This window comes from Alosa pseudoharengus, unplaced genomic scaffold (genome assembly GCF_046254945.1).
Source record: "Alosa pseudoharengus isolate Yale_2024_CS ecotype anadromous, Long Island Sound unplaced genomic scaffold, YU_APseudo_1.1 YU_APseudo_1.1_scf_19, whole genome shotgun sequence".
In the NCBI taxonomy this organism is placed as follows: Eukaryota; Metazoa; Chordata; class Actinopteri; order Clupeiformes; family Clupeidae; genus Alosa; species Alosa pseudoharengus.
In genome coordinates this window covers 35,229,484-35,252,951 of record NW_027468657.1, presented here as the reverse complement: position 1 = coordinate 35,252,951, position 23,468 = coordinate 35,229,484, and the positions used below count along the sequence as shown (strand labels likewise).

Here is a 23,468-nt window from a genome sequence, read left to right as displayed (position 1 = left end):
ATCATTAGGAGAGGGATATCTCTCCGACTATGATAGCAAAAATGTCAATGGTATTTATTTCAGAAAAAGCGTGTGTATGATTTCAATTAGTAAATAAAGTTTAATCTATGTATTTGTGTTTTTGCCAATCATTTATTTACAAATAAATAAATAAATAAATAAATACATGCTTGATATGTTGATGTTTTTTGCTCATAATTGTGTATATAGTTGATTAAAATTAAATGACAATACTTGAATAATATTGCTTAGGTTGTGCTGAAAAAAAGGATACAAGATAGTCAGTATTGCACTTTCCTGAGACCTCTATAAAGTCATTAAAATATAGTAATGCAAAAACCTGCAAAAAATGGCTTAAGTTCTAAGGGCAAATATAAGGGCCAATCTCAATTCTCTATTTTACCCCTTCCCCTTCCCCCTTCCCCTTAGTTTTGCGCGTGCACGTGAGACGAAGGGCTATCTCAATTCTCATATCGATCGAGGGGTAGGGATAAGGGCAAGGGGTAGATACCCCTTAAAACCAAGTAAGATCGGGAGCTTACTTGAAACGGAGGGGTAAGAGAAATACCCAACATACAACGCTCACACCGGAAAAATAAGCACACCGAGAGATTCATTGACATGAAATGTTGCCATTAATAAGGATTATAAAATTAAAATGGTAATTGTTTTATGTTGCATTCAATCTTGTGAACATATATTGAAGGTCCTGTTCTTCACGAGGAAGTTTTCAAAAATCGCCTGTTTTGTGAATGTTAACAGCACATCAATATTTGCGCGAATGTCTCGTATTTTACATATTTCCATGTCTTCCCCCCGAATTGGCAGCATACCATGTCAGAAATGTAAAGTCCAACAGCAGCTAAATTCGCTGAACTTTTTTACCGCTCGTCTGATATGAATGCTGCATAGGCCTACTGCTGCCGACTCCTCACATAGGCTATTACAGGTAGCGATTGCTTCTGATGTCAAGTAACGACCATTTGGATATTATTGTAAAATATCGAAGGAGTTGTGGGATGTTTACATAGCAAACTGCATGTTTATTTTGTCCCCCATCCCTGTTTCATTCACCCGGACCAGAAGGTAGGCTGCGAACGAACATAGGCACGTTCTGCTGTTGTTGAAATAATTCCTGAACGGTTTTATTCCGAGCTGAAAATGCAATGATAGCCTATTTGACAGAAGACAGAACAAAAATAAGTGACAAAATATTAGCTTTCAGTGTGGTACGATCTCTGTAAATGACGTTAATTCAAGTGTTTCAATCATCCCACTCTCCCTTATGGTTGGCTAGTGGTATCTCATTTCCAAGGGGAATATTCTTCACCCCTATGTCTTGCCACTCGGTTTCGAGGGACAAAGGCTAGGGGTAAGATGAAGGGATAGGGGAAGGGGAAGGGGTAAAACAGAGAATTGAGATTGGCCCTAAGATTAATAACACTTGGTTAGCAGTCTTTGCAGTGAAGTTACTTACTTTTCAGTCACAGTGGATGGGAGACGTTGCCTGAGGATACGCAAGGTTGCAGCAGCACTGGTAGGGTCCTGTTCTTCCTCCCAGGTCTTCATTTTAGAACGTAAGGTACTTGGGGAAGTCAAGGGAACAGGCTTGGTAGCCAGCTGTTTTGGAGGCTTTTTTCCCCCCACCGACCCTGGGGAAGAGATGAGTGGTTCCATACCTATAAATAATGAGAATAAAAAAATTAGCTCCAGAGAAGAATAACTCTTTCTAATCAGTGATTATGGGAAATGAACATAACATAAGAAAAAATTGTGAACCAAACAATGGCATGCAATGAGTGTAGATACTACACACACCGATCTTTGGCCAGACATGATTCACCATGGCATTGTCATGGTAAACAATATGAGCTGGTTTCCCATACATGGATTAAGGCATGAGGCAGAGTTGGAGGACCCCAAGGAGAGCTGATTGCAGTCCTCAACAATAACAATTCAATTAGAGCCTCCTTGTAATCTAGGATTTTGCAGCAGATTACAGTGACATGTCCAAGAGCCCCCTACACCATTAGTTTGGTAGGAGTATCATTAGGCTACAACACAGCAGCACAATGAAACACAACTATCATACTACTCAATCCCAAAAGACACTGATAGAAGGTGAAGAAAAACAAAACAGTGGTTAGTGGCAATCTGTAACCGAAGTAGGTATGGCTACCGTACCGACACAAAAAGCAAAATGTACTATTGTGGTGCCAAAAAAATGTGGACAAAATGTTTGGGTGCACATTTTATGCTGGCGCACAAATCCGTTCCACATCCACAACGACCGTTTCAGTTTCAAAGTAGACCCATTGTGCATCCACATTATTATCATTGACAGGCAAATCTCACGACCATTCACCCTTTATCCTGCATCCCTATGTTTACTTCCGGAAAAGGAACACATGGCCATTGTCACATGATGTGAGCACAACAAATCAGGGAAGGGAACATGAACTTGTATGTCATCTGTGCCAGATGCTTATGTGATTCAGTTGTCCACAATCACACACAACAGCTCCCTTAAAACAAATACAGGGTGGCAAGCGGATCCAGCTCTTTCTGTTTTGGGAGCTTGGCTACAATGGTGTAACGTGGACGCAAGGTCGAAATGTGACAAAAGCCTTTCGGATTCAAACAAATACGTGCTCTATTCACACATGGGCTCACTCGGACATGACCCAGATTTTGCACTGGCTAGTGTAGTGTCCTGGTGATGTCTGGGGCAACAAAATAACAACCTTCCCCAATGTATGAAAGCAGCTTCACACACACACACACACACACACATCATGCTGTAGAGAAAGATAGGGAGAAAGCAATTCCTGTTGAACGTGCTGCGTTTCACATCTTTTCCTGCACTCTTTTTGAGTTTGTTATTAGACAGAATTTTTATTTCTACTAATTTCTTGCAGTTATGTCCAGTATGTCCCAAATCATTTGATGAATTTGAAGATTCCACAAATCCTACATCATGCATTATATGAGGCAGTTTGACAATTACTGTGGTCTGTACATGTTTGAATTTGTTTTCCTAGTAAATGATAAAATAGCAAGCACTGGAGAATGCAGAAAAAGAGGGAGGGAAACAATAAAATGTCTGGCTGTAAATAGCTGATACTGGTCTGACTACTGCCGGGAGTGGGGGGGGGGGGGGGTCTGGGGCTTTCGGTTGCTCCACTCTATCTCAGAGACGTACTGCATCATAGCCAGGACTTTGTCGGGAACCATGGTAAAATATTACCAAATCCCTTCTTTTTCTGTTCAAATTGACCAAAATGGTAGCTATTTGTCTGAAGCAATAAAGTTGCAGGTGTTAAAGAGATAAATCAATAGCAGGAAATGGAGAGGGCCTTTCCAGTAGATACACAGTTGAGTCTGCCAATGGCAGGGGTATTGATTTCAGTGGGTTCACCAGGCCTTGTAATTAAAATGTAAATTTTGGAAAGAGATAACGTCCTGACAAGAATGCTTTGATAAAGGGATAGATAACACATCAGTCGTAAAAAGACAGAAACTGAGGAAGAAGGGACTTAAAAAATGAATTAAAGAATGACTGAAATGGAAAGAGATGGAACTATTTTCTCTAGGTTCCAAGCACCAATAGGAAATTAAAAAAAAAACATTTAGGACATAAACCATCAAAATTACAAATCTGATACCCAATCAATTTTAGGCTCCACATAGAGATCAACATATTTTTAAGGACCTTGACAATTCAGCATCTTCATAGAAATAAAAAGGAATAGGCGGGTCAATATATGAAAAAAAAAAAAAACACCTTACCTCAAAAAAATTGATACAAAAGGTTTTTCAACTGATTATGATACCTTTAGATGTACTTAATAACATATTAAAAATCTAGTAAAATCTGACCCCAGTAAAGGGGTCATTTTCAAGATGGCGTCCAAGATGGCCACCAGAAGCTAATTTGGGATATCTGAAGCATTAATCAGCCTAGGAAAGTGTTTTTCGTGTTTAATCAGATTTAGAGGTCACTGATTCATATATGTCACACTAAAGTATCAGTTCATAATTTTAAAAGACTTATCATTTTTAAGATGGCGTCCAAGATGGCCACCAGAAGCTAATTTTGGCTATATCTGACGCATTATTCAGCCTACAGTAGGAAAGTGTTTTTCGTGTTTAATCAGATTTAGAGGTCACTGATTCATATACGTCAGACTAAAGTATCAGTTCATCATTTTCAAAGACTTGTCATTTTCAAGATGGCACCCAAGATGGCCACCAGAAGCTAATTTTGGCTATGAAGCATTATTCAGCCTAGGAAAGTGCTTTTCATGTTTAATCAGATTTAGCGGTCACTGAGTCATGTCACACTAAAGTATCAGATCATCATTTTCAAAGACTTAGAATTTTCAAGATGGCATCCAAGATGGCCACCGGAAGCTAATTTTGGCTATATCTGATGCATTTTTCAGCCTAGGAAAGTGTTTTTCGTGTTTAATCAGATTTAGCGGTCACTGAATTATATATGTCACACTAAAGTATCAGATCATCATTTTCAAAGACTTAGAATTTTCAAGATGGCGTCCAAGATGGCCACCAGAGGCTAATTTTAGCTATATCTGAAGCATTATTCAGCCTAGGAAAGTGTTTTTCATGTTTTATCAGATTAAGAGGTCACTGATGACTATTCATCTCCACCTTTTTTAGTGTTCTTATAGTAGGACCTGAGGATGCATGATGTTTTCTCTCTCAGTGTCACCATGCCTTCAAAAAACCTTTCCCTTCTGTGAAACATGTCATTCCCGTACCGCTCCCTCAGTTTAGCTTTCAGATACTGATTACCGAATGGAATGGAATCAACCTCAATCAAATACTCTTTCATGTTAGATCCAAGTACAAAGACAGTCAACTGTTCTTAATTGTGTGCATTTCTGCAAGACACTCCTCTGTTCGTGTAGAAGATATGGATTACCTTGCACTGCTGCCTGTGGAACGTGTCAAAATGAACAATGTGACAATCCACACAAGTTCCTTTCAGAGGAGTCAGAGGATGATGAATAATGATATAATAATTATTTCTGATCTACTTATGCATATAGTTTAAGATTCAGTTTAATTAGCTCCCCCCTAATGATAGATGCCAACAATTATTGATCTACACAAATATACAATGCATGCCTATACAGTACATGGGGTCATGGTTCATTAAAGTCATAAAACAGCCACTTACTCGCAAACTCTACTCTACATATTGTAAAAGCATATACCCTGTACATGAAATATAACATTAATCAACAAGATAACATTTCCATCTTCCTCCACACCAAGCATAATACATACTCTATTCTGTATAGGCAAATATAGTGTAAAGCCGATACATTTTGGCATATATAGTCCAGGAAAAACAAATTAAACACTCTAAAATATATATTTTCTGAAAGCACATAATCTGTAGATAAGATATAGCACCATTTAAAACATGTCCCATCTTCCTCCATGAATGCACAATACAATGCCCTCTATTCTGTATAGGCGAATCTACATGTAGTGTAAAGGGGATATATGTTGGCATGTTAAGTCCAGGGAAAACAAATTAAACACCCTAAAATATATATTTTCTGAAAGCATATAATCTGTAGATAAGATATAACACCATTTAAAACATGTCCCATCTTCCTCCATGAATGCACAATACATTGCCCTCTATTCTGTAAGGCGAATCTAGTGTAAAGCGGATACATGTTGGCCTCTTTTGTCCAGGGAAAACAGATTAAACATCCTAAACTATATATTTTCTAAAAGCATATAACCTCTAGATGAGATATAACACCAGTTAAGGTCTTATCTTCCTCCATGCCATGGAGATGGTTAATAATCCTGTATTGCATTTGCTCTGTATTAAAACGCATTGATTTTAATTTATGGCTGAAAAGCATTGAAACATTTTCAATTTTAACATTTAAAATCCTATTCTTGTTTAATTTGACCATCATTTGATATCAATTTCACCCCTGTAGGCTGAATAGTAATTGAGATATAGCCATTCTAACCTGTTGACAGCCATTTTGGCCTCCATTTTGAAAATGACCCCTTTCCCAAGGTCAGATTTTACTAGATTTTTAGTATGTTATTTAGCATGTCCAACAGTACCAGAATCCATAAAAAAACCTTTTGTATCAATTTTTTTGACGTTGAACCCTATATTGACCCGCCTAGAACCCAACAAGAAAAAAAGATCAAAAGACAGAAACTGCATGAAAGAGAAAGGGAAATAAAAGGGGGACATTACACAGCTATAGGTGAGAGCCCAGAAGGTTCCAGTTAAAAGCTATCCATCTGTATGAGACAGATGAGAGATTTCTAGTTTTGCCATAGAAGGCAGATTAGATTTAGTAAACTATATTTGTGACAGCATCTTTTCCAGCTCAATATCAGACATGTACTGACTGTAGAACCCCACAGCTCACATACATGTCATAGACTTTCACACTTGATGTTATTTGAGATCACCTCTAGCAACATATCAAAGTGAACACATGTATGGTCATGTGAATTACAATCAAAATTCACAGAGATTCTTGGGTTAGGTTGGGTTTACAGCTCCCACAAACTTCATTTGGTTTAAAACTGCTCTATTCATTTTTCCATAGTCTGGTTCAATTCCACTCCACTCAATTTCATTTGTAAACCTTATATTAGCAAAGATTCACACATAGAATTGGCTGCTTGTCAGGTTGCAAGCTATCTCAGCATCATCACTTTCTAAAGTCTTTTTTTAAACTCCAAGCCAGTGCTTGGGCCTATGCAGTGTTTCCCATACATTGACTTATTTGTGGCGGCCCACCACAATATAAACATTGACCACCACACAATGATTTTCCAGGTTGTACTAAATTGTGCTTAAATCTGGTTAGCATCATAACCACGCTGCGCTAATTTGCTAACAACTGTTGCATTCAAGTTAATTCTGCAAACCTACCACCACAAATAGAATTCAATTCTGTGGGAAACACTGCTGTGGAAATAAATACCTTCTACAAGCCTTCTACAAATCTGTTCAAACCCAGAAAGGGTCAACATAAAAACTAAGATAACACAAAATCTAAGGTAAAATAGTTGTTGTAAGTTGTTGTTGATGTAGTTAAAGCAGAGACATTCTAATGGAGGAGACAGATAACTTGCGCGAAAATTAATAGGAATCTACAGGGGAAATCCACAATGATAAACATGGCTGATTTGAAACAGGACATCATGCCCTGTGATATACAGAGCCAATAGCTTTGTTGGAAACGGCATTACTGATGTCTGGCCTTCTGTTTATTTTCACTGTCAGCATACATGTAGCAACAGTTTTGCAGCAAACATGGGCCAACACAAAGAATGAAGTCATTTCTGTGATTATCTTCTGCAGAAGATGTTCACATCATTGAGGTTGCAGATTCACTTTATCTACTTTTAATATTTGTCTGACCATACTATGTGGAATTACGGACATCGTCCCAGCAGCCAGTGACCTTGTTATCCCTAAATAACTTCCTAGAAGCATTGCCAAGATGGCTGCTGAGTGGTGAGACATGAAACAAATGTATGGTTAACATATATACAAATATATAGCGCTTGTTGTTGTAATTATTCACCAACTGATGGCTAATTTAGTAATTTCATCGAAAGTAGTTTGTGGGCTTACCATCATGGCAGCACGTGCCTTCATTGCTTTGTTACAGCTGTCTGTTTACTTTATTTTAGAGGTCTTTGCTTCTTGCCACCTGAATAAACTTACCATACTTGACACGCAGATCATCAAGAACTTGTGGCTCAAAGCCTTCCTTCTCTGGCACCTCCTCAAAGTCTTCATCACTTTCATCAGCTCTCATCTGTTTGGTTTTGTATGGTTGAAAGGGGATTTATAGGTGCATGGGGTTTGGAAACAGGAATGTAAAAGATTAGTGCAAAAAAAAAAAAACTTGAGCACAACTGAATGATTAATTATACAGTTCTTACAGTTTCATCTGTAACTTAAAACTAAGCAATATCAGATTTTAATATCAACCAGCAATAAATTATATGTTTATAACTGCTTCCAATATATTCACTAGTTCAAAGGATTAGGGAAATAAATCTGAATAAATTCATATAAAAGACTGTTTGAGAAGAAATATGCAGGGTTCCTTTTTTATTATACAGGTTTTAATAACACTACTAATACTAATAACACTACTACTGCCACTACTACTACTTTTACTCTTACTACTACTACTACTATTATTATTATTATTAGAAGCAGTAGCAGTAGCAGTAGTAATAGTAGTGGTAGCAGCAGTAGTAACCAATTTAATGCATCTTAAGTAGTGTTAAACACTACCACCATGTTTATCTACACTATGTGTGCAATCAATAGACTATTACTGTCAAATGGGGTGTCCACTTTGCTATGTGAATCAAAATGGAACATTTTGGCTAATTAAACTGACATAGTGAATTAGTGACAGTCAAAATGATGGAAATAAATGCCTATTGAAATTGCATCTTGACATGCTGGTGTAAATTCCCAAAATTTGGAAGGACATGTAAGCAGTTGAGACTCATCTGCACATAGGCCTACTTAGTTTGGGTAATTTCATACAGTAAAGTTATTTATGCCTCGTTTCACAGTGATGCCTCCTCTTTCTCCTCCTCAAATGCTTGTGAATGTTCTCCTATGCTAGGTAAAGTAAAGTATGCTTGTGGATGTTCTCGCATGCGGTAAAGTTAAGTCTGCTTCATTGTTCTGATGTTCTCCTATGCAGTACAGTAAAGTCTGCTTCATTGTTCTGATGTTTTCCTATGTGGTAAAGTAAAATAGGCTTCATTGCAGTGCTAGTATCGCCTTGTCAATTTTAGATACTCTCCCTCTCATAACAGCAAAGTGACGTAGTCTTGCTTAGATAGACCACAAACCTAGAAACAACCTTTATGTTAATGTGTGCAGCAGCATGCTTAATGAGAAACCAACTAAATGATTACATTAGTTTGCACCTATTTCCACAATCATTTGTAGTCAATTAAGGTGATTAGATGTCCGCGCCACAATATATTTCTGTATTGATTGATTTTTGCATGAAAGTAACAAATTCAGTCGCATGAACCAAATCATGATTTAATTGAACTTATTATTACAAAGTACTTGTCCCTTATGAAATCTTGAAAATTATATTGAAGCTCCAATAAATGCATGTTTAACATTGTATTAGCAATAAAAGTGAGTATTTGACTGAAGATTTCAAAAAGGCTGTTCCCAAGAGGTTTGACCTACCTTAATATGGCCACCCTTCACTCAATATTTGTTTGCCGCTGGTTTACAGAGGAATTAGGGTCTCAACAGCAGTGCTTTCTCAGCTTATTAACAATCAAATGAGACCTACAATGGCCTGGGGAATCTCCTGAGATTTATGGCGCCCAGAACAGCACACTCTGCAGTAACGTGGGTCCATCTTACCATTATAATTCAGACTCCTAATAGAATTTCCAGTTGACCACATCCAATCTTTTCACTGCTTCCTCCAAATGTCATCTACTTAACCAATAGTTCACCTAATTGCGACCACATACAGCATAGCTGTAATGTAGACTACAGTTCCTTTTTCAAATAGAACTACATATTCAGTGAAAGTTGAAAGAAACTGAAGACAGAACATTTACAAAAGGAAGGATATGCAATAATATGCTTCAGACTGTGAGGACATATTTGTCTGCAGCAATTATTAGTAAAGTGAAATGGGCAGCACACAGATACAAGAGACAAACAATGCTATTCCTAATAGATCTCAGGTTTCAATAGTAAATTACATGCTGTAATGTAAAAATGGCCTTGCAAATGATGTTGACATATAACACGTCATATTGACATACTACAACTACAGAAACATTACCCCCCCCCTTTTTTCTTTTTCTTTACCCCACTCTCCACCAAATATTGTTACATTCTAGTACATTTAAACATTAACTTCACATCCAAAATAAGAAAAACAAGCATAAGGGTGATTATTTAAGGACAAAGCAAGCATATATTTCACAGCTTATGGTTGCCTTGTACAATATTCATTTTTTGTAACAGCTGTAGACTAGAAATAGACTGGTTGAGCAGTAAGACTAAAAATAGAGTTGTGAATTTAGTACACTACACCCCATATTTGTTGCTGCACTACATACTTTACAAAATACATGTTACACATTAAAATACTACACATTACATCATATTATTTGCTATTTTCTGTGTAAACTGAATTTGAATAAGCTTCTTGCCTTATATATATATATATAATTACCTTGCAAGGTAATCTTAGATGGAATCAACTAGTTCTATTTCAGCAGTAAAAATGGAGGACATTTTTAATTCTCAAAGAGGGGAGCTTTGTAGGTGTTCAATGGGTTTTTCTCCATCAACTTTTGACAGATGACTATGACCGCTAAACCCTGTGATACTATGCAAAACAAAAACTTGTAGTCTTGTAGCATAGACTATTTTAAAATTCATTCATATTAATGAATGTTAGTGAAAAAAATCTGAATTTGCAAACCAGTTGTATACGAAATATTCACCGTTAAAGCTCTTTATTCCCTAATGCTGCTTTTTCAGCCTACCTTCAGTTCACATTCACATCAATCATCCTCTCTATGTAAGTTTAGTTATCACTCTGGCACTAATCAAAAGAGAAAACTGTCACTGACATTGACCTGTGGCACCTCTTAATTATGCTCCACAGAAATGACAGGCACTTAGCTTCTGAAGGGTAAATGGCCACCATCAATCTATATGTAATATCAATGAGTTCCTAGAAAGGCAAATTATTATTATTTTTCTCCTCCCATCTGTGACAGCATAGAAATCTAGGGGCAAGAATTTATGGAAGACAAAATGCAACCCAAGGCTTCCTCTCTTTCTCTCCCCCTTCCTCTTTGTTCCATCTGGTGCAAGGGATAGCACTCAACTCCAGGGAGAGCACCGCGGATCCCATCAGCGCTAAACAGAATTTATGCCTTTTAATTTTCTCAGAGAGTGCTTAACTGTTCCCGGGTGCTACAATGCATAACCGAATGCCATTTTTTAAATATGGGGGTCATTTTCATAAAGCATTATACACAAGGCGGGTGCCCTTTGTTTTTCTAGGGCATATAGTGAATGGAGCTGTTTTTGCATTATTTTAAAACATAATTATTTATGTATTAATTCACCTTAATTGCTAATGTAATTAAGCTTCTATCAGGTACTAAAGAGGCAATCAAAGCTGGCATTGGTCCTAAGTATTTATTTTCTGGACTTAAATCCTTCCCCATACTGCATCCAATAATTGGAGATTAAAGTGCTGTCAATTGAAGCATGTGACATTTTTTCCAAAAGACTGTAATCTATGTATCTTACAGTGAATAATTTCCTCATGAAATTTGAGGACAAATGCTATTTCTTTGTGGAATTGAAGATTGTTCCTTAAATGTTATGATAATTCAGGTATCATGATTTGATTTACCTGATCTCCTAATGTTGTTCCACAACAGGCTTATTGAAATGCCATTTAGACACTATTTGACAAACATTACAGGAACAGTGTGCAAGCTTTTATAAGAAAATGCACATCAATTATGTTGTTTGCTACAACAGTACTTATATTTATTGACTAGTTCCTGTTGTTCCCATTCACTATCACAAACTAATGCTTACTCTGCAGGAAGGTGCTAAAACCAAATATCTTAGCACCGACCACAACTTTAACTATCATTTCCATCTTTTCCATTCCAACAGTTTTTCTTGCAGTCAAGAAAAAAAAGTAATTGTGGGAGAGAAGATTGCTATTTTGTTTGTGCAAGTTGTTGTCCTTAGTCGTGTGCAGTTTTTCGTCTCTTGATAGATGAAAATGAAAATAAAGCGTAAAAAAACTATTACCACCCAAGCTCACAATTCTTTGGGAAGCAAACATTATTTTACTTTTAATTCACTTTAATTCTGTTGTGATAAAATCAGATCTGCCACCAGACCCTGGCAGGACTGTAACTCTTGTGGTTGAGTGTATGCAGTAGTCTGAGAATTAGTTGCTATATGGAGGCATTTTGCTGGCACTGGGTTTTTCTAAAATATGGGATGTGCACTATATTCAATTCTTTGCATTTAAACTGCCCCAACTCACCTGATACAGAAAAAGTTTTTTTTTTATTTTCTTCAAGTTTAGTGAGATAAAATAATTTTGTCCACTACACAGATGCATTGGATTTCACACTGAAGATGCTTTCTTGGTGTAAGTCCATTACGATAGATGAGTGTATTTCCTGTGTGCGACTGGTATAACTGAAGTAAAAGTTGTTGTAAAAAATGACTGATGACATTTAGAATGTTTAAACAAGATAATTATTACAAAATAATGATAACTGACCAGAGTGTTTCTACAAGTGAACCACTCCATAGACAAACAGTGAGGTACATAGAAAGACATGAGGAATCAGCAATCTCTTGACAAATGCTACGATTTCCAATTGATCTGCAAGCCGTTAATGTCAACAATCGGTTTGTTTTCCTTTCATGAAAGCTGTGGAGAATGACAACCAAGTCAAACAGCCACAATGTAATGTTAGCATCCCACCTTCCAAACATCGAAATGTAATCAACTGTCTACACACCTACATTATAACAGGCCAGTGTTAGTGTTGACCATTGCTACCAGCCTGAGAAAAATGTCTAGTTTTCTCTGTGAGAAGTCAAGAGGCCACCTATAACAACTGAATTAATGACTACATTTGTCTTTCTTCCAAAGTCCAATGGTTATGAATTTAACAACCCATTCAATCTTAACGCACAAATAAAATGTACAAAAATGGGATGACCAGGGGGTGGCGGTGTGGTATAGCACATGTGCTATTTATATGCTAATATCCTCCTGTCTTGCTGAATGCTCTTAGAAATGATTGGAGAAAGCCAATAAATCAGGTGTGTGAACCAAAGGCAACAGCTACCCAGGAGGTGTAGAATATTGTCTTGGCATGAAATAGTTGCAGAGGTCTTCCAACAGTTTGGAAAAACTGACTGAAGGGATACAAAGATGACACTAAGTTTACCAGAAATTTCAATTAAATTTAAACGTGCTTGAATGGATTGACAAAAAACTATACTTTGACATTGAAGCATCACATTAAAAAGTAGATTTACCATTTATTTGAGTAAATAAATATTGGAAGGGGTGTGACAATGACGACAACCTAAATGATTTGCTGATTTGTAAACTTTTAGGTGGTAAATGGGAATAAAACATACCATAAAGCCGTATAAATTGGTCTCAACATTTTGTCAATTTTGATCAGATTTGTATGGTTATTGTGCACTGTACATAGTCATTCTCTGTTCAGTGCAATTTCAGCTACTTCCATCTGCTCAGACCTAATCCTATTGCTTTTACAAAAAATGGTGGAGTGGCTTTCCTCCAAATAACTTAAAATCTAAATGGAGGAAATCCAAGGAGTAACACATAGTACAGCACTATTGATCAAATTTACTGCACTCTATTTTATACCAGTAGAAGTTGGCCCTACTGTCAAAATATATGTGTTGAGAGGTTTGAAGAGGGAAAATATCATGTCTGTTTTTGGATAGTCTTTTTTACTTTTTTCCAAACTGAGGGAAATTACCTAGAGGTGGCCCAAATTGGCAGCCAAGATCGGAGCTGTTCAAAGTCTCTAAATATTAAAGAATGCTACTACAATGCTTCCTTTCTTATCTCCTTTAGCAGAGAGTACATTGTGCCATTGTTTACTAAAGGAAAAGAGATCATGCCATCACACAACAGAGACCATAGTATCCCACAATTCCTTGCAGCAGCAAAAATTTAAGAGCCACGTCAATAATATCCACTGTCACCTATGTAACCTAGTGAAAGTGCAGGCAGAATCTCTTTGCACTGTCTGTGACTGTCTTTTCCTACGTCCTTATACATTCTCCTTCCCATTTTTCCTAGACCTCATGACATTGTTCACAGAGGTCCAGGAAAAGTGGTTAATAGAGCACATAGGACATAATTGTCTTTGTCTATAGAAGTACAGCCCACAGCATACCTAAAAGTCTGGAGTACAAAAGTCTGGAGTACATTTTAACAACGCAGTAAGTGGTGCATAACTAATTCATAAATACATTAATTTGCCACACCAAGCCTACAGTAAACAAAAGATAAAGTAGTCAGAAAGGTTTAAGAATAACCAAAATAAACGTTTTTTAAAAATGAAAATTTGTTGGTCTCCAGTGAGCCTTTTTCAGTCACCGAGATTATCAAAATACTGTGTGTGTGTGTGTGTGTGTGTGTGTGTGTGTGTGTGTGTGTGTGTGTGTGTGTGTGTGTAGTCGTGGGGAGCCTATATTTGGCTTAGTGCCCTGGAACTGGACATTCTGCCATGACCCTCCCTGTTTCTACCTGTCCATGGAGGGTACAACAAGTACATGGCCATCCATCTGTTGTCATGGTACTAACAACAGAGAATAGATGCCCGGGATGTTTGTGTCTTCAGCCTCTGAAAGAGACCTTGGACTGCTGTTGCATACACTGCAGCATGATGCCTCTGGGCTAAGAACATTTGACTAGGCTGTTTCCTGGAATTAACGGCCCTCAACACTAATGTAACAGGACGTAGAATAAAATTAATCTGCAACTACCACTGCCTCTGCTCTCTAGTCTCAACATTCAAACATTCATATCAAACAAGCCTAAATGTCAAGCCAACTATTTTAATGTATTGTGCATCACATGCATCGTGTGCGTGCTTGTGTGCATGTGTGTTTTAATCCTGCTTTTCCAAATGGTTGCTACAAGACACACATGAGGGTTACTGTTAAAGAAAGTTTTTCTGCTTCTTCAAAACCAACATATAAAGATACAGCACAACTAGAGAAACATTCCAGCATTTTGTATAATAAATATCTCAACATGTAAGTGATTCAAAAGCTTAATCACTATGTTTGCACTAAACCTTCCTTGTTGATTCAGTGTTCTAGTTATCCCTTCCCAAGGTACTGATGAAATAATCAATGGACAATCACACTTCACCAGCCACCAAAGCTGAACACCATGTAAGTATTGAATAAAAATCCTCCAACAGGTTTTAAACATTTGCTTTTTTTGACTTAAAACAAACTACATGGGCAGACTCTGTCTCTGACAAAACAAGACAGTCTAAAAAATGTGGTGATCAAGATTAAGACAAGTGATTAAATCTGTTATTAGGAAAACTAGATACAAATATGATGAAATATTTATCAAGACAAGTTATACAATTCTACATGGCATGCTAAAGTGCTTTACAACAGCCCCTTTTTATTGCTTTTTATAGCATACTTTATCTTTCAATATCTTATTGTTCCAGTTCAAACACGCATCATCACAATAACGTGTGTGTTAAATAAAAGGCCCACTTCAGGTGGAGAATCTAATAATATCTAAGCCAAGTTGTCCATGAACAGCAGTTTTATATTGCTTTATCCATATTATGAGATCTTCATTAAATAATTGCATGTTAAAATAAAACATCAGCTTCTATTTTAACTTTGAGGTAAATACTGTATATTGTGCCCTGCCAGTATCCTCAATACACTGGCATTTAATAATGGAGGAAATAAAATATCCATAACAGTAAACCACTGCCACCCTGTGGCTTAAGTTGGATAGCACACCATTTCTGCTAAATCACAATCATATGAAAAAAAAAAAAAAAACATGACATGACATGCTATCTTTAAGACAAAAAACAACATTATTTCGAAAAAAAGAAATGACTTACCACTCTGTGATGCCTGTTCTTGTGGCTGATGTTAAGGGTTTTGTACTTCTGTAAAGCAGTTTCCAGAAAGTGCTTCAGCTCCACGGTCTGTCTAAGAAGCTGCTCCTCACCTCCAACTTTGGTGAAAACCTGCCATAGATCACAAGTCATGGATTTGATACAACACTCAGTCTCAATCACAGCCACTGGTTGAGTGCGCTTCAAAAGCAGTGGCACAATAGCTAGATTTCAGTACCATCTATTACATACAACAGAGAATACTTTTTTCACAAAATTCTTTTCCATAACATACAGAAATGTAACCTTGCCACGCCCACCTAGATCTCCTTTCAGGGAGATACTTGTCTGGAACACCATAGTTCACTAAAGTTTCCATTGGTCGGCATTCCATTGGGCATTACCTGCCCAATCAGCGACGAGAGGGGATGACACTATAGTTTCGAAATCGAAAGTGGCTGTGGTAAACGGTAGTAGCAACGCCTGCAAACATCAAAAATTGCAGTTGGAAGAATGTGTAAATTTATACACAGCAAAGGTAGGCCAACATACATTGTTTCCTGACTGCCAATGCTGTTTGTACATTTTTGTAATGTTATACATCACTGATCAATGTGAGTAGTTAGGCTGGACCAGTGATTTCAAAGTCAGAGCAATGTCTATGCCTGTCACAATGCGAGTGTTGGGAAGGTTTTCCTATTCACTTTGTGAATGAGTTTGGTTTACCAGGCTAACAGAAATGGCAAAATTCCACTAAATTCACTAAAGAGAGACAGGAACCGTGCTACTCAACTCTAAACTAACCGGATTCGTCCAGATTAGTTTAGGCCCTGAATTCAAACCACCCTATTTAAAATACTCTCCTGGGGTTACATGTACAAAGTCTTGTGTACAGTGGGCATCGCTTTCAAATGGCCACTTCAGTAGCGCATTACGAGGCGTGAAGCTGCGTGAAGCTTTAGTACCACTTTCAGCCACTGTGCGTCACTCTGCCACTGTACATCGCTCTGTCACGCATAATGTTTGAAAACCACTGGCTCGTAATCACAATAATTTAACACACGACAGTTGGATAGCCTACTTCAGGGCCGTAGTCACCATAGACTTTGGCGTGTCCCCCCCAATATTCAGACGTGACCAAAATGTCCCCCCCAATATTCGGACATAGAAAAATAAATAAGTTAGTGACCTGTTGATGGTTTCAGAGAGAGTAGCCTACACTGTGAGTGGTTTGTCCTGGAGGTTTTGCGTTTATCGTTTGAGGCGTGCGCTATCAAAAGCTTCCTGCACCCTGCTGCGGTGCGGGCTGTCAACAATATCGCAAAAGATACCGGTACAATTCTCACAAAACTTGTTGGAAAGGTGTAGCACTGTCTAAGGAAACCCCATTCATTTTTGAAGCTGATCAGACTCAAAGGGAACTTTGAAGCAATTCCATATTGTAGCCTATTTTCTCGCAATGATAGCGAAAGTGAAAAAGCGAAAGTGTCCTTTTATTTGAATTTGTGCGTGCCTGTGTCCTTCATTTCTTTCACATGTCTTACAACATAAATAATGCATTCATATGCTAGTAGTAATGTCAGAAATGAACCGGTTTATAAGCCTCTTAGAAATGGTTGTTGCATCTTGCATGTTACATTTAGATGCGCGCTCAATCGCGCATCCATGCAGGCAAAACGTAGCACTCAAATGTGGCGACGGCACAAAAGTTGAAAAAACTTTTACAATAGCGGTGATAGCCTACAGTTAATGTGAATCGCGGACAATAACCAAAGAAAGGAATTTCCACCTCCATTCACCAAATAAAGGCTGTGTTTCTACATTTTGTTAACACAAAACGTAATTCCTGTCAGAAACCAGCCTATGATGCAGGGTAACTTGAGGTGAGTCAGACAGAGGAGGGACCTGACTTAGGCTAGCCTATCTTGAATCCCATCCCTTTCAAACTACCTTAAAATTGTGTGATTAGCTGCCAGAATAATACAATCAAAATACAAAATATGATTGGGCTATAGGTCCAAACCTATGAGTAAGCATTCAGTGTAATATAGAGGTTATCAAAGATACTCTAGTTTGTATTTTCTTGACAAATGGAGTCATACCACAGGTCTATATCCAGGGATGGATTATTGAATGGACCTACTGGGGCCAAGAGCTCAGGGGGCCCTGAAGCCTAAGACTGTGTGAAGTTGCTTCTCCGCCCTTCTCTTCTATTTCCACAAAACTCACAAGTCGTCATAATATAAAGGGTCATTTTTTTAAGTCTTCCGGGGAAGTATGCCCCCGGGCGCCCCTATCTTAACAGGGGAGGGTTTTTTTTGCATCTATGCCCAGAGGTTCATAATCCATCCGTGCCTATGTCCGTCAAAAGTTTGGTATATCCTAATTGACTGACTTAACTAATGACTTGGTTGTGATTGTAATAATATTTTTGCATGGCAGGAAATGTGAATTGAAATTCTGTTATTGAAATTCACACCGCACCACAGATTTGGTCCCCCCCAATGTTGACATCATGGCTACGGCCTTGGCCTACTTCATCATGTCCCCATGCCTACATTTTTGTGAGTAGCATAGAGATCGTTAAAAACAATAAAGTATGGCTCTCCGTTTGGGACATCGAAAACTTATATTTTTAATAGGGTAGACTAGGCTACCATCAGAATTGCTGACTTGCAAAGGCCTAGGGATAACACGTTATGTCCACTATCATCAGTCATGCCCCTTGATCAAAGTGGGGAATGCAATAAAAGTTTGAGAACCACTGGCTGAACAAGTTACCTGCAGTCCAGAACACACAGAATCTGTTGCAATATTCTGATGATATTGGCGATGATATCGGCAAATGTTTGTTTTCCAAAGTAAGAATTTCACTTCACCATGCACCTTCGACAATGAATAGCTCATTACACTTGTTACTGTTAAACGTAGGCCTAACTGGTATCATTACAAACATTATTCTGTGTCCTAAAACTGGCATATTTTATGGCATTGTGTCATGTAAGTTTGTTGCAAAATCTAGAGAAATGTGTGAGGTGGTCAGCGGGGGACAATTGAGACACACATTGGATTGTGTTATTACTTGAACATTCCACACTATCCACAGCTGTGGTATCAGGGGCAGGAGGATTACTGTTAGCGCAGGCTTTATATAAAATTCTTCAACAGAAGGCTTCAAATGCAGGCTTGCCCAAAATAAAGGCCTGTGGTTTGCGCAGCCTACAGTAAATAACAGACCCGCCACAATGTGTGGTATGATGCTATTTTACGAGCAAGATGTTTTTGGTGCCCTACGCACACTGCATGTTCTTAAATAACAATGATCATCAGTAATATTCGACCATTAATTTGTGTAAATGGGCAAGTGTGACCACCTTGATTGGCTGATTGGCTGATGATTGTAGCGGGCATGATTCCAAACACCTCCCTTATGATGATGAGTGACAGGTGACAGGTCTCAGAATGCGTGCGCTACACAAGGACGGAAGATGATGAATAACTGGGGCCGTAGGCTATTCACAAAGGCTTTTATCTTACCACTAGGAGTAGGCTACTCCTAAATCGCACTAAAAGATTTTAGCTTGGAGTATTCTCTTAAAAGTTATTCACAAAGCCTTTCAGACAACTCCTAAACTAGGAGTGAGTCTTCGTTGCTATGGATGACGTCATTACTCATGCACGAGCTTGACTGAAGTGACCACCTTGATTGGCTGACAAACGCGGGAATGATTCCAAACACCTCCCTTCCGATGATGAGTGACAGGTCGGAGAATGCGTGCGCTACACAAGTAGTGCGAAGGACGGAAGATGATTAATAACTGAATAAAAAGGCCTAGCCTAAATGAATAAAGAGTAAGGCAAAACAAATAGCCTAGTAGCCTAATGAAACATAGGCCTATGGATTGATGCAGTACCTTTGGAACATTATTAAATTAATCTGTCACCATATGCCTAGGCTATGTTTGCAAAGAGGAGAACATTTTAATTTGATTCACAATGAAACGTTACATTTAATTTACATGTTAACAATGAGTAGTTTTGGTTGTTGTTGGTGGCGTTATTGCATCCCTTTTATGAATGCAAAATTGTTCCCTCGCGATTGGAAGCTCCTGTTGCCGCATAGGCTACGCATTTCAAAACATCACAACGTAAAATGCCACAAAAAGCCGTTTATGAATAGGTCTTAGTGAGTTAGGAGTCCTCTCGACTTCTTTTAAGCTGTCCCAGACTTAGGTGCTACTTTTAGGTCTAAAATGCTTTGTGAATTACTTTTTGTGAAAAAGAGTCCTAAAGTTAGGAGTGATATGCCCGTTATTTTTAGGAGTTGCTCCTAAATTCGCCAGTTAGGAGCTACTTTTAGCCTTAAAATTCTTTGTGAATACGGCCCCTGAAAAAAAAGGCCTAGCCTAAATGAATCAAGAGTAAGGCAAAACAAATAGCCTAGTAGCCTAATGAAACATACGGATTGATGTAGTATCTTTGTAACATTATTAAATTATTCTGTTACTATGCCTACGTTGGCAAAAGAGAACATTTTCATTTGATTCACAATAATGTTACATTTAATTTACATGTTGACAATGATTAGCCTAGTTTTGGCTGTTGTTGGTGGCGTTATTGCATGTTAGTTATGCCTACAATGCAAAATTGCTTCCTCACGATTGGAAGCTCTGTAGCTGCATAGGATTTCAAAACACGTAAAATGCCGCAGGTTTGTGAATAGGTCTGTGAGTTAGGAGTCCTCTCGACTTCTTTTAAGCTGTCACAGAGGTGGGAAAGTGTGATTTGTTGGGGGCAGGGCCGGATTAACTGGGCACAAATGTCTGATGGCCCCCCTTCCCCCCAGCGAACGTGAATCGGGTGGTCAGTTAATAGGCCTATATTGTGAAGATTTTTCCTGCCATCTAAGGCACGAGCGCATCTGTGAGGCCAAGCCTCACCAAGTAGCTCGTTTGTTTTACAACTAACATTCCATTTAATTTAACTGCTTTATAGGCTATGCCGAAATAGTTTTCAACATTTTGAATATTAGTGTCGGGTGAATTGAAATGTTCTCAAAGTAGCCTTATGGCTGAAAGCTGCTTGGGATCCCCCCGTCAAGCAATATAACCATACAAACGCGCTTCCTGCACTCATTGTTTCGAAAGGAGTAATTTCGGCTTTGTCAGAACTGAAGAGCTGTGGACAGCACAGCACGGCATGCCCAATGAAAATAAATTAACGCAACGCAACACAACACAACACAGACCCCGCTTCTCTCGCGTCAGTCACTGACATGAACGAAACACAGAACCCGCTTCTCTCACGGCAGCACTGACAGTAGCCTAGAATATATGCATGGGGGAAAACACTTCCCCATGACAAAGACATCGCAAAACACTGAAAGTTAATATTTTGTCACTAGCAACATACATCTGTCCTTTGTCAAATGTGTTATGTTCCAAGTAAATATGGGATATTCTACGGGAAAACATTAAAACGGCAAGACAGCGGGGGAAAGTTAAAATACGTTATAAACACGGAAAAAGTTGGCATGCATTGTTTCGGTCCCCGTGCAGAGGGATTATTTGTCATATTATTAATCACATATGATTATTTGTGAAATTGTGCAAACAGGTGCAACAAATTTGAAAAGGAAGGACAGGTAGCATGCAAGCTCACGGGAACTGGTAGCATGCACTGGTAGCATGCAAGCTCACGGGAAAGATTGATTTAAGAATGTTATCACAGTGTGTGGCTGTGGCGCAAAGCAGCGCGGGCGGAAGACAATGACAATTGGCAGGGGAGGGTCATGTCTTTTTTAACAATTCTGTCGGACGGTCATTGAACAATTTCTAGCAGGCAAGGGAGCAGGGATTAAAGTGAAAAAAAATCGTTTGACTGAACTTTTTTCAGGCCATAAGTCATACGTTGTTCATATCTACCTATAAAGATAGCACCCCTTTTGCTGTCGGGACCTATTGGTTTTTAATGTACAAAAAGATGCAAACAGTAAAGTAAATGGAGTATTCGCCTTATTCACACGGCGGCCATTGTTTAAACCAAAACGAGGCTGCAGGGTACACTTACTATATAATTAATGCCACCTACAGGTGAATGCATAGAACATAACAATCCCATGGTTTGTGTACCCTGTAGCATCGTTTTAGCCGCCAATGGCCGCCATGTGAATAAGGCGAATTGAGAGTGTTCTTGATTGAGATTGAGTTTTTCTGATGAACAAAACAATAATTCAGTACCATCCCTGACCATTGCTGACTAGCCATTGCTGTTCTTTTCTACTGCAGCAATATTGAAGAAAGGCTTTAACTTACACTCTTATTTAATTACTTCAGGCCAAAAGTGTTTGCAAATCAAGTTTGCAAGACTTCCCATTTCCTCATCAAAGTAACGAATCAGAACATTCGAGATATTGTTCATATTTCCATTTGTTGCCTCATCCGCATAAATATAAAAAGTGTATTATAAAAATTCTTATATTTCGACATGTATCTCACCACAGCAAGCTCACAGCTCTACATGCATTTCATGTGTGTGTAGGGCAGACTGTCCTGAATCGGGCAATATAATTGCCATGTTGGAGGGATACTCTGGGGCTGAGCAATTTACAGAAATATTTGCTGTGTGATTTACGGAAATAAATGCCATTTTTTATTTAGTGATGAAAAATGACCTTTCTGCGATCCATATCTGTGACACGAACTGATCTGACCTGACCCGAGGTTGCGTGTTAGCCTGCGTGCCTGTGTGTATGCAGTCATAATAATTCTCAACTTTTTACTGCATTGCCATGAACAAAGTAAAGGCAAAAAAGGTGTTTATTTGTTGAACAAATTGGGATGCAATGTAAGCCTTGAATTGGATGCCATGCAGGAATTTGCTAGGATCTCAAAACCGGAATATGAACATGCTTTGCCATAGAGAAACACATGATAGCATTGGATTATAAACATGCTTTGCCACAAGAACAGACAAAAACGTGGGGTAAGTCCAGCTATATGAAGTTATTATTTTGCTGTCACTTCGTCTGTTTTATAACCCAGAAGGATGTACTTGGTATCAAATGATAGCTCCGAGTCTCCTCTTTCATCTGACATGCGTGGCATATCTATGCGATCACGGGTCCGCGAGTAATTCAAACGAGAGTAATGAGTGTGCAGCGTTGGTTTGTGTACATGACGTTTTTTATTTTGCAGTCACTTCGTCTGGTTTTATAAGCCAGAAGGGTCGATAAACATGGTACCAATGGATAGCCCTGTGCCTCCTCTTTCATCTGATATGCTTGCCATATCGATGCGATCACGGGTTCGCGAGTAATTCAAACTAGAGTAATGTGTGTGCAGGTGAACGCAGAGAAGTATAGACTGTAAATATGATGCAATTTGATTTAATTTCATGATTTTTTTTAATTTTCATACTTGATCGTACATTTCGGATTTTACGATCTTTCACAATGTTGTAATTCAATAGTTACGAAACAAACTGCAAATGTCTTTACATGAAAAATTGTCTTTAACATTGACAAACATCATATGGGTAATTCAAGGCACAAGTCAACCGGGACCAGAAAATAATTTCTTTTTCGCCATAGACTGCCGTTCAATTTTTTTTGAAAGATAGGTCCCATGGAGGCAAACGGAAGGGGCGGGACTTCACCACTCTATTGGCACCATGCGTGCGTGTGAAGAAAGTCCTGTCTGAAACACTGTCGCGCG

General features: G+C 38.4%; 1 protein-coding gene across 5 annotated transcripts in view; it reads right to left on the bottom strand.

Moving 5' to 3' along the window:
* The window catches only part of uvssa (UV-stimulated scaffold protein A), a 48,371-nt gene that overhangs the window by 12,748 nt on the left and 12,155 nt on the right, over nucleotides 1-23,468 (bottom strand). For all 5 annotated transcript variants that reach the window (XM_076292613.1, XM_076292614.1, XM_076292615.1 and 2 more), the window contains exons 7-9: nucleotides 15,757-15,885; nucleotides 7,754-7,847; nucleotides 1,478-1,679 (exon numbers count right to left, since the gene is read on the bottom strand). In XM_076292613.1, coding sequence (XP_076148728.1) covers nucleotides 1,478-1,679; nucleotides 7,754-7,847; nucleotides 15,757-15,885 — 425 coding nt within the window. The remainder of the gene's footprint in view (nucleotides 1-1,477; nucleotides 1,680-7,753; nucleotides 7,848-15,756; nucleotides 15,886-23,468) is intronic.